The sequence below is a fragment of the Centruroides vittatus genome, unplaced genomic scaffold, assembly GCF_030686945.1.
Source record: "Centruroides vittatus isolate TY-2023 unplaced genomic scaffold, ASM3068694v2 contig_352, whole genome shotgun sequence".
NCBI classification, from domain to species: domain Eukaryota; kingdom Metazoa; phylum Arthropoda; class Arachnida; order Scorpiones; family Buthidae; genus Centruroides; species Centruroides vittatus.
In genome coordinates, this window is record NW_027122175.1 from 70731 (window position 1) to 83776 (window position 13046).

The following is a 13046-nucleotide window of genomic DNA, read 5'->3' on the forward strand; positions in this document are numbered from 1 at the left end:
CATTTCACATTCTAAACCACAATATTTCGAGCCATCCACTCTCAAAAATCTGAAAAACTCTATGAAGAGTACCATAATTTACCATTTAAACGCTTGGCATTAATACTAGAATTTTGACACTTAAAAAGTCGTTTTCCTCCACAAAGTTTAGATTTCTGAGTGTGGACAAGGCTCTAGAAACGTTTATAATGATGTAAAATCGTTTAAGAAAATAACCAATCAAGCAATAATTAAGTTTAACATGTTTCTACATTTTATGTAAAAACTTGTTTCTCTCCTCTTTATATATAATAATATGGAGATTTGTATTTATTACAGTAATCATTCGTTATCAACAGCATGAATTTTACATCTGTACACAGCCAGACATCCAGAACTGACAAATATTAAATAGCCCCATAATTATTATATTATCATCATTTGTTTTTATTAATTTTTATACAATTCATAATACAACAAACAGGGCTTTTTACATCCCTTTTGGATCCGGTCGCATTCCCGACTTTTTTTTTTTTAATAATTTTTCATTTTTAAAATATCAAATATGTCCCAAAGTTGATCAAAAATAACATTTTTGGGCAATTACGTTTTGTGGTATACTAGGCTTTGCGATACACAATGTCCTGATGTGTACAGAAAGGAACATTGGTGAATAATGAAATTCCAACTAACTAGTGGCAGTATCAAAGTTAGTTTTTTTTTGGTTGTTGGATTCTTATATATATATTTATATACTTTTCTTTTGTACGGGAGGGTTGCCAATGCTATGTACACACGCATGAAACGGTGAATCATGTTGGAGGAAGTTGTGCCTTCTCCTAAACTGATCCACAAAATAAATAAATACTTTCAACCGTTTAACCACTCGCTGCGAATGATAAATTTAAGTATTTTACCACACGTTCCGGCATTTTTTTAAAAAAGAAAACTGTCCACTAAAATACAGCAAATAATCCCTAAAGAGTAAACCATTCTTTGTTGTTCTGTATCTACAATTTTTGTTTGCTTTAAACTTCCACTCGCAATGTATAAATAGGGTTTTTTTTAAAAAAAATTCTAAAATAAAACACTAAAAAAAATTGTACTCTAAATCCTTCCGTAGAAAATAAAAATTAATAGGGGTGGCAAACAAAAATTCTGTTCGTAGTCTGATTTGTTTATAAGTATTCTATTCGGTTAACATTTAACAATATACAATTAAAACAAACTTCGCATTCAACAAATGACGAGGAGATTGAGCAATTTCAATTCTTTTTTTTTTGACTGTTCCACTTTTTGTCTCGTCCCTTCTCAAATGAACTTATGCAAATTTTTTGTTTGTTGATGTTTTTTTCCTCTTTAATATTTCTTATATTAAAAATGGCAACAAAGAATATCTCGCAATTCAATTTTTTTGTGTATTTTTTCCTGTTTTTTTTGTTTTCCTTTTTACAGAGTCGATGATACACCTTTTGTCTGATGTGATGAAATTTTCGGTGCAACCACTGCTAAACGTAACAATTATGGGGTGCACATGTGTGACGTAGGGGCGCCGGGGTGAAGAGTCTTGCCAACCGACGAAGTATCGATAAACACACTTCCATGTTCATATATACTACAAATAACAGACTTTTTTTACGCAAAATGGTCGATAGAATGATGATTTTTTTATATATGTACAGAATTTTACAATCGTTCACGATAGAAAAGATGCATGAGATGGCAGGAAACAGTATTCCGGAAGTATGTCACGTTGCACTGATTGTTTCTCTCGTTCTCTGCTGGAGTAAATCGGATGCAAAATGGGAGAATTCTTATATGTGAGGAGAGGAATACTGTTCCAAGAGGTGGATGGATTGGCATCACCTACTGACAAAACCTCAGGCCCGAACAGACCACCGATATGTCAGAATTCTATTTTAGGTATGCTTTATACAAAAGGGGAGTCCTCACTGTTTCCTTTTCTTGATCCATTAAGAATAGAAGGTCCCTGAGATTCACCCTCTTTACTCGTGGTCGCATCTGTCGAAAAGTTTATTATTTTCTTTTATAAATGGGCAAAGACTTAAAGGGGAAGAGGTACGAGAATACAAAAAACTGAGATCTTACCTGAGGTTTGACAATTGTATTGTTGATACCAGATGGACTACTTTGGCCTAGCTGTTGGTTGAGACCTATTCCTAATGGATCGGGCTTTAATTTCTTTCTGGGACCGATGGCGAGGAGTGCCGTCATGTTTGCTTCTCTCTGACGCATCTCTTCCATCTCTGCTCTTTGCATCTGTTTAAAAACATTTTTATGTATTAATCACTAGACAATGCCACATATTAAAGTAATTAATATGAATTACCTCTTTGGCTTTTTGCTTTAGTTTCAGCTGCTCTGGATCTTCTAACTTCGACCGACTCTGAAAATGGTTAATGATGATTTAAAACGTATTTTATTATATGTTAATTTTAATGATTCTCATCTCGTAAAGCAAAATAAATGAATAGAAACAAACCTTTGCCGCTCTCAACAGCATCTCTCTCTCTTGTTCTTCGTGTTTCTTTTTCTCTATCCTATCCAATTCTTCCAGGAACTTTAACTGGGCTTTGACATCTTGGGTTACTTCATACCGAGGATCATTCTATTTAAAACAATTTACCAGATGAGTGTTTTCAAGAAGGATAAGGAAGAGGAGAAGGATGAGAAGAAAAAAGAAGGAAAAAAATGGAAAAGACGAAGAATTTCTAAATTACCTTGATATTTTCTACTCGATGTTCAGCAATTATACCTAATTTCTCTACTAATGTTTTCAACCTTTCTTGGGTGGCATGAGAGATTAAACTTAAAACATCCGAAGGAGTGTCACCTAAACCGTATTTTGCCGCTAAATCAATGAAGAAATATTTAAATTAATACAAAAATAAAAAAAAAAGAGGAAGAAAGAAAAGTTATGAAAAAAATCAATAAATATGTTGTTGAATAGGATGCTTAAAAATAATTTTTAAAATGTATGTTAATTAAAGAAATTTTAATTTTAAAAGAGGAAAAAATATCTTTAGAGCTAATTTTGTTAGTAAATTCTATGAATAGCTAAATCATTTCTTTCAAAATTAATATGATAAAACTTTACAGAGTCAAATTTCTCTTTGAAATTTCTTTTATAACTTATAATTTCTTAGGAAATTTATGGGTGCTTAAAAAATAACTTCTTTTTTTTAATCTACTCTTAAATTCAAGTAAAAATTGATTAAATGAATTGAGGAAATTATTAATGTATGTTAATTTAAAAAGTAAATTTATTAACAATTTAAAACAAGGAAATTAATTTTTGAAAATATTAAAAAGTTAAAATTTTAATTTTATTTTTAAAAAATAAATTTAACATAATAATGAAGATTCATTAATTATTAATAAAGTTTAACTGATTGTGATTTCATCAATCTCCAAACTTTTGTAACCATTAATAAATTTTTGATACTGAAAATTAATTACCGTATTTTACGGACTATAAGACGCACTTTTTTCTTCAAAAAATTGCCTCCAAAATTCAGGTGCGTCTTATAGTCCATAGCGTCTAACAGGTATTTTTTTTAAAAAATTGCTTAAAAATTAAGGTGCGTCTTATAGTCTGTAAAATACGGTATATAAGCATATTTCTATCAAAGAATTTCTACAAATAAAATAAATTCAATTGTTTAATGGAGGAAAATGATGTTTTGAAAATGGAGGAAAACTAGTAACACAAAATGATATTTTATGTTACTAATCTACTGATTTAAATACTAAATTAGTACTAAACACTATCACTACAAAGAATTTTTAATAATAATCTTTTTGAAAAGTAAGAGAACCCAAAGATGATGTAAATTACACCAAAAGTACTTGTTCTTATTAAAATTTCTTGCTGGTAATAAGGTGCTGCTCTTACTTGATATTTTTGTTTTAATACTTAAAAATAGATGCAACTTAGTACTTTCAAGTCTTTCAAATTCAACTTCAATGATATAACACGTTTGTTAGCATTTCTGACAAAAAAACAGTTCAAAGTTTGAAAAAATTAAATGCATCTATATTTCTTTTTATTTTGTTTTGATATTTATTTTTCCTCCACTAAGGCAAATGTTTTTGAATATGTTTCTAATTTTTTTCCAAGTTTATTATATTTTCTACTGAACATAATTATTCTTCCACTGTACAAACTCATGGACCCACATAATTGAAGAGACATAATAATGATCAATACTAGCCAAAATAAAAATTTTGAATTTCAATATTAAGTTATAAAAGCCTGATAAATATTTAAACATGATATAAAGTCTGTTACTAGATTAAATTGCTTTTACAAATGCTGATGACATTATATCTGAACCATCAACCCTCTAAAACAGTCCAATATCCTTCACTTTGACTAGTAAAAATAGATGCTACTAACAACTTTATACTTTTATTGTTATCATTCAGAATCCATGATATTGTAACATGTTTTTAAAAAAATGTAATACCATACTTTTAATATGAAATTAATTTGGAATCTTATTTGCTAAAACTGACACACAATTCTATTAATTCTATTTTCAATTTGTCACCATTATCCAAGAAAATGAAATTCACTAAATAAATTAAACCAAACACAATCCTCATAGCAGTTTTCAAACATTTCTTTTTTATCAAGAAAATACAACTTAATAAGAGCAGAAAATACAGTTTGTACATGTATAGCCTGTTTATTTTAAACTTTACACTTTATTTATTTTTATTTTTTTGTTTCTTAAATGCTGTAGTACTTAGTGCTGTAATTTGATATTTTGTTAACAAAAATAGCTTTTTCTTCTTTTAAATGTAATAATACTTTGTGTTATCAGACAATTTGCATTTTACAATAACAAATAGAAGTGACAGTACTTAGAAAGTGTCAATATCTAGATTTCAAAAACGATAAACTTTTCACAAATACAGGGTGGTTATAATTAAAGTTGCCCCACTCAGACCTGTCTAGAGCTCGTTGTCGTGGACGTATTTTGATAAAACTTGGTATATATGTTATATGGACCATGGGGAAAAGGAAAACGCAAAAAAATATTTAGTTCAAATTTTTAGCACTAGGTGGAAAAAATGGCGCTTGAAGAACAAGAAATACAAAATGGAAACACGCAAAAGGATTTTATTCACAACATTTGTTCAATGTGCAATCCATTTGCATCAATTACATATTCAAAACACCTTACAGCATTATAAGGCATTTTGAACATGTGACTGATGCAAATGGATTGCATTGTAAGGTATTTTGAACACGTAATTGATGCAAATGGATTGCACATTGAACAAATGTTGTGAATAAAATCCTCTTGCATGTTTCCATTTTGTGTTTCTTGTTCTTCATGTGCCACTTTTTCACCTAGTGGTAAAAATTCGAACTAAATATTTTTTTGCATTTTCCTTTTCCCCATGGTCCATATAACATATATACCAAGTTTTATCAAAATACGTCCACGACAACGAGCTCTAGACAGGTCTGAGTAGGGAACTTTAATTATAACCACCGAGTATTAATAAAAAAATCTTAAATAATAATTAATCCAAACACAGACATTTGCAAGTGTCTTCTAAAATAATAAAAAGATATTTGATGATGTATGGAGATTAACCACAATTTAGAAGTTTATTAATGTGTTTTATAGACATAAACAGATTTACACATACACATCTACAATGAATATCTTTGTTTATGGTTATGGTAACATTTATTATTAAAAAATTATTTCTTATAAACTTTTAGTCATCTCCACACACCGAAATTAAATATAAATAACACTTACATTAAACCTGGTAACTGGAGTGGTTGTGTTATAAGATAGCTAACGTTTTAGAAGGGGCCTCGAAAATGTTAGCTATCTTATAACACAACCACTCTGGTTACCAGGTTTAACGTAAGTGTTATTTATACTTTTAGTCATCTCTGACAGAAAACTTAATATATATGCATTAATTTTGTACCATAAAACCTGTCCAAAACAGAAACCTGCCTACATGGAAAAAATTCTTCAGAATGGAGTGATTTTCTACATTAAAAGAAACTCGTTCAAAATGAAATCCTACTAAACTAGAAAAAATATTCAGTACCATACAATCCTGGTTTACTGTATAAGTTTTATACTATAAATATAGTATGAAACTATATATAGTTTACATAGTTTTACTACTATATATAGTATGTATATATATAGACACACAGATATGTTTAAAGCAAATTCTGAAATTTGTACTACGATCATGCTAGTGTCAATTTTACAAATGCAAATTAGATATTAATTTTTGTTAAAAATTAGAGCTATCTCATTTTGGAAGATATTACAACAGACTATAAAAACATTTTTTAAAAATATGAATATTGTGAAAAACTTGTCACTGAACATAAAAATGGAAGAAAATATGAAAAATACTGACAAAATATTTTAAGAAATTTGTTAGTTTATCTGTACAGTGTCTCTCTCAAACAGTGATAAGATTAGCAGATATATAATTTTCTTACCTATCATGTTAATCCTTCTCTGAAGAGCACCGGTAAAAACAAAATTTTCATCTTTACAAGACCGAATTTGTGTTCCTACAATTTCTGCATTTGATGCTAGGATACGCTGACTCTCTTCCACTAGATTGACACCACCCATCGCCGCCACATCATTGATATCGTCATCGTCTCTACAAATTTAAATTTTGTTAACCTATTTAACAATTATATCGTAAATAAATAAAGCAATACTTGCTATTTATATTCTATCAAACTTATAATACTCAACTAATACAAATTAGTATCAATGCAAACGATTATTTATTTTTACTTATTAGTCAACATCACACTTACCACACTTCTAATGTGACAGATAACATGCAACAAACTGAAAATTATTTGACTAAGTTTTAGAATTATCACATAAATTTCTATCATGCTTTGTGGCTATTTAAATTACAGATAAATTAAATGGAGTATTTGAGCAATAAATTAGTGTGAAAGAAATTGTGTACACAGGGAAATATGAAAATTCAAGCACTGAAATTTAGAATCATCATCTTTGCATATGGATTTCTGTGGTTATTCTTCCATCTAGTGTAACTAGTATTTTTATATATGTTACAGTAAAAACCCGTTTTTAGTGAAAACACATTTTAACTAGTTGAAACTAGTTTTTACTGGATGACATTGTTATAACTAGAATTTACTGCTAGTCAAAAATGAATTTGAGTTAAAACTAGTTTTAACTAGACAAAACGGGTTTTAACAAAATGGCTTAGTAAAAACTGTTTTGACCAAGGTCATTCAGCTAACACATTCCTATAGTGTAAGATGAATTTCGTATCGCTTTAACCCTTTTCCCCCGACATCTTGTTTACGTTTATTTTGCGATCTCTCCTAAGTCAGTCAGGCAATATTATTTTAAAAATTCACCAAAAATCAAATTATCATTATATCTATATGAAAAAATCATTTACATTTATTAATATCTTTAGTTTTAAATACCATATTTTTCAATGCATTTTATTAGAAAAATTTATAAGAAAAAAAATAATATATATCAGAACTGACACACAAACTTGATAATTTGTAACATTTTGTGAAAATTAACATTATCTAGTTACATAGTTGTTTGCTGGCACTGAGCCAGAAAGACATAGAATATTGTTTTGTACAATTCGATATAACACTTATGCATGTATGTTTATTCGTTTTGAAATTATTGTACATTATATTAAACATTTGTTTGAAATCAAAATTTTATACTGCTATCAACTAATATAATGAATTATTATACTTTATTCACTTCATACCAAACGAGATTATATCTATTGTTAATAAATTTTACAAAAATCGATATTTACCAAAGTAACGATGAATCAGTACCCTCAAAGTTTTGCTTAAAAAGCCAGGGTACCGATCGATCAGTGCTTTCAGGGATAAAGGGTTAATTAATGTTAATAACAGATGTGTGACCAATATTTTCAATAAATATCGTATTAAATAATACAAATGTTTTAATCCCAATCATCACTTTATTTATTTCCCCCAAACGTATTTATGTAGCTAAAATTAGTTTTAACTAATGTTAAAAGTTAAAAAGTTAATGTTTGATTTTAGTTTTATCTAAAATCAAAACATGTACAGCAGTAAATTCTAGTTTTAACTAGACAAAACAGGTTTTAACAATGACATCCAGTAAAAACTAGTTTCAACTAGTTAAAATGCGTTTTCACTAAAAACAGGTTTTTACTGTAACATATATATTACAATTCATTTTTGTTCTTAAACTTAACCATTTATGTAAATGTAAATATTCTACCGACAAATTTCACTTTAAATTTTAATATAAGTAAGAAATGGAATATATTTTGAGGATCATGAAATAGTAAAGATTTAAAATATTTATTGCATTAGAAAGTTGAAATAAATAATAGATACATGAGAAATTTTTATAAAAAGAAATGGCCTTTCAATAAAAAAAATTATTTGAATTTATCATTGATGTAGTTGATAATTTTACAAAAAAATTAAAAGAAATCTGCATATCAATTTCTAGGCTAGAATAATGCTAATACCTGATCAATTTCTCTAGAAACAATTGGAATAAAAATTCAGTCAACCTATTTATTTTCAATTAAATGTTTTTCAAGACTGTTTCATATCATCATCAGATCAAACACTTAACTCAAATAAGGACCACCTAAAAATTTTCAGGGACATTTAACAAATTTAAATATTAATGGAATTTAACTTTAAAATGCTGTTTTCAATGAAAATGAAATATAACACCAAATGATCTGCCAAATTATCAGCTATTTTTGGGCTTTGTTAATGATTAATTACTAATTAATTTGACTAGAGGCAGGCAGATATGTCACCATCTAACATTAATTTTTAATTTAGAAATTTGTGGAAGAAAAGAATCTGACCAGAATGAGTTTGAGTCCCATTCCAACCTGATAATTTTCAGCAGATCATTTGGCATTAATTATTTAAAATCAGATTACGAGTCATTATTATATAAATAAAATATAACTAAAACTTAACAATACAGTAAAAAGAATTTCAGTAATTTACTATCCATCCAATTTTTTCATTTCTTGGAATTATTTTTACTGTAATAAGTTTATCATATTTTATTTTTATATTTATCTCTAATAACATTTTACAGTTAAATATCGTTGTTTAAATCCATTACATGTCAATAAAAATTTTACTTTGCTCTAGATTTGAATTTGTTAAATGTTCAATCTGATATGACAAAACAGTCTCAAAAAAGTTCAATCAGAACTAAACAGGTTGATTCATTTGATTCTTTAAACACAAATAATTCTAATGTAAAAAGCAAAAATAATTGTTTGATTTTAATCCTGATTTAAAAAATATATCATCTATTACAAAAACAGGTTAAGATTTATTGATTTAAACATAAACAAAAGAATCAGGAAGATTAATTTAAAACAATCTTAAATAAACTCAAAACAGGTTTTAATGAAATAATCCTGTGGTGTTCCTAATTCTCATTTTACACATGTTAGTTAAGTAATAAATTAAAGATCAAAAAATATATTCAGAGCAACTTATTTTAAAATTTTCATTTGTATTCTTATTAAACAACCTATCTATTACTTAGGTTAACAGGTAAACATTTTTTTTTGTAAGTTGTGATAAGAATATTTAATATTAAACAATGTTTAAAATAAATCACAAATTGATTAATTATTTGTCAATAAATTTCATATGGATATTGATTTATAAAAATGCATGTTAAGACAATGTATATTGAAATTATAGTCGGAGTAGCATGTAAGAATGTAATTTTATAGAATTTACAAATGTTAATTACATTTATTGCTGATAACTAATCACTAAAATTGTAATTTCCAACTTTGTGTAATCCAAAAATTTAAAAACTAACAATAGCATTTATTGTTTTTCCAAAAATACATAACAACATCAAAAGATTTTAAATAAAACTGTTATTACAATGTATTTAAAATTATTTAATAGTTATGGAAATAATATGCACATTAAAGTATTATCCATTTCATGAGGAAAACTTAAAAGTTTTGATATTAAATTTCATAAAATTAATAAAATTAAATACATATTAAATGTTTTTTAAGAAGAAATATTATAATATATATATATCAAATGTTTCTTTTCTTTGTTTTGCAATTTCCTAATAAAAAAAATTAACTTTTTCCACACTGTAAATACTAAGAATGTTCTTCACAATTTCAAATAGTTCATAGAGCATCTAAAATTAATGATTCAAATAAAATATTGTTTTTTTTTATAAAACATGTAATACCTTGATCAACATAATAAAAATAAATTTTTGTCTTAAACTACATTACTTGTTAACAGTAACAACACTATGTCATTGTAGCAATTGTTATCGTATGTTTAAAACAAGTTAAAACCTTATATTTTCATAATATAAATTTTTTTGTTTCTAAAATCAGCTTAGTATTTAATCTATATGCACTTGCATCATTCTTATTTTTAAATTTTTTTCAGAGTTTTGAATGACTTAAATAAAGCTTGAAATACTGAAAGTGCTGACTGGAACTTGATAACAAAAAGTTAAAACAAATAGCATGTATTGTTTAAATTATTTTGATATTAACTTTGTCATAATGTAATTCTCATAGATAAATATATAAGTGAGGAAGAAAAAGAATTAATTTAATACCTCAAAGACGAATAACTTCTTTTTTCTTTTTCTTTTTGTACACCAAGTGAGGATACAGTTCTAGATGCAGTAATTCCTTTAGTTTGAAGAACTCCTACTGTTGCTGGAGAAATAGCAGTTGAAGACAGAGAAACACCCGCTTTAGTCGCAGTTGTCACTAATAAACTCTTTGCATGACTCACTACAGATGCCGGTAACCGGGGCTACAAAGTGCAACATTTAATAAATTAAAATACAACTAATTTTCAAATCATTTTATCATTAAAATTTATATATTTACAGTTAGGATTAAAATAAATTTCTGAGAACTTTGTTAAAAAAAGTCTTAATCTTATAATATTTTATAAGATTTTCAAGAGATTTAACTAAAGATTATTTCTATATTAGATCACCATCATTTCTCAATTTTAGAATTTGAAATCCTCTCTAAAGCCCTTTTCCAATTACTATTGATTTATCAAAAGATGGAAATAATTTCATATTTACAAATCTAAAGTACAGGTTTAGATTTCTAGGAAATCTACAGGTTTCCTTAACAAAGCTAATAAAAATAGAATAATTATAAGAAAACGTTTTGTTAGAAGCAAATATTAATGATTTTCATCAGAAGAAGCATGTTGCCTAGAAATAAGGCTTATCAGTTTTAAAGAATTTTCAGAAAGAGCAGGAAGAACTTTAACATTGCAAACTGCTATTACATTTAAAACGTGATAAGACTTACAGTTTAATAAAGATTTTTTTTTAAAATTCAATCTTGTATTTTAAATATTTTTCAGTTTAAATGTAATTTAAAATTATAAATTTTTTGCATTAGCAATTTTAGGTTCTAAAAGAAAAAGGTATTCCAACATAGTATATATTGAAAGTGCTGTACATAATAAAACAGTTAACTTCTAATTCATTTTGCTACTATCAACTCAAATCATTAATATTAAGAAACAGAAAACAGCTAATGAAGTTTAAGAAGTCACTATCTATTCTCATTAAGTGTTTTCTAGAGTAATTTAAATCTAAGTTGTCAGATCAAAATCTCAGATATTTAAATGTATTAGCACATAATAAATAACTGACACAAAAGTTAAAAAGAAACCAAAAAAAGTTCCCTTTTTTTCTATCAAAGAATCTCATGTGACAATTAACCTATCAAATTTTTTTTTTAACTCTTTCCACCCTGTGGGCACTAAAAATATTTTTTTTTTTTTTTTGTAAACCCTTTATAGTTTTGTCAAGGTTTATAATGGAGCAGATAAGCAGTAAGGGACAAAGCCCAATGTATCTGGACAGACCACCCCCAAAAATTCTGGGATTCAATCCTGGGTACCTAGAGCAGTAGTCTGCTACCTTAACTGCTTGGCCATATGGCCATTGTAACATACCACATACTTCACCCTTAGAACTTTCAAGCCTTTCTTAGCTCATCTTTAGTTGTAAAATTTTATCACTACATAGAATTTCATTATGACATGCATAACTGTATTTCTTTGATTAAACTTTAATTATGTTAACATTACCATATTTGCTTCATATATGGTTAATTTAATCTGTATATAATTTAATTTTTCCATTTATACAATTTTAAATTTATGTAAATATTCTTTTATTTAATGTGCTATTTTACACAAGCTTTATAATCAAACTATGGCTTTAAATATATATATGTATATATATCTGTTTGAAATTTTATGATGTGATTGTTATATTCTTCTTCTGTTAAGTGATTATGAAAAAGAAAAGTTAAGTGCTTATGGAAAAGAAAAAGAAAAATGCAGTTAAATTAATTTATAATTTTTAAATTGTAATTAAAATACTTACAGTTACAATACGTTGTTGAGTAATTATATTTTGTGGAGTTCCAGACTGTGCAAACTGGGCAAACGAAGTACCGGCCATTGGTGCCATAACTCGCACCTGAGCTGTTGCCTGTTGGACTGCTGGTCGAGAATGAGCAATCTGACAAAAATATAATAATATATTAATATAAACTAAATAAATTTGAATATAAAATGTGTAAATCAAGTCTTAACTGTAATTAATCCTTAATTAATCTGATAACAAAAATATTTCATTAATAACTGAAAACATCAAATATGTACAATAATTAAATACAGAGAATTACAGATGTGCAAAGAAGAATTTACAGATTCACATCAATAAATTTAACAAAACATAAAAGACCATTTGTGAATAATTAAAAAAAAAGGTGCGAAATTAAAAATAAAATGCATAAAAATTTATTTGAATATTAAAAATCTATGAATCACATCAATAAGTAAATTCACAAATATTTCACAGAGTGAACAGTGATACTGAAAAGGAAAAATATATTAATTAGCAGTTTCTTATAAATTTTAATAAATTCAATGACAT

The 13046-nt window shown here is 26.9% G+C and overlaps 1 protein-coding gene across 1 annotated transcript in view; it reads right to left on the reverse strand.

The window, feature by feature from the left end:
* Nucleotides 1–230: 230 nt before the first annotated feature.
* Nucleotides 231–13046, reverse strand: part of LOC136974651 (transcription initiation factor TFIID subunit 4-like) — a 69515-nt gene continuing 56699 nt past the window's right edge. Inside the window, exons 7-14 of the mRNA XM_067269580.1 lie at nucleotides 12492–12629; nucleotides 10680–10882; nucleotides 6497–6666; nucleotides 2721–2851; nucleotides 2483–2608; nucleotides 2330–2386; nucleotides 2089–2259; nucleotides 231–2001 (exon numbers count right to left, since the gene is read on the reverse strand). Of these exons, the coding sequence (XP_067125681.1) occupies nucleotides 1894–2001; nucleotides 2089–2259; nucleotides 2330–2386; nucleotides 2483–2608; nucleotides 2721–2851; nucleotides 6497–6666; nucleotides 10680–10882; nucleotides 12492–12629 (1104 nt within the window). The 3' untranslated portion in view covers nucleotides 231–1893. The remainder of the gene's footprint in view (nucleotides 2002–2088; nucleotides 2260–2329; nucleotides 2387–2482; nucleotides 2609–2720; nucleotides 2852–6496; nucleotides 6667–10679; nucleotides 10883–12491; nucleotides 12630–13046) is intronic.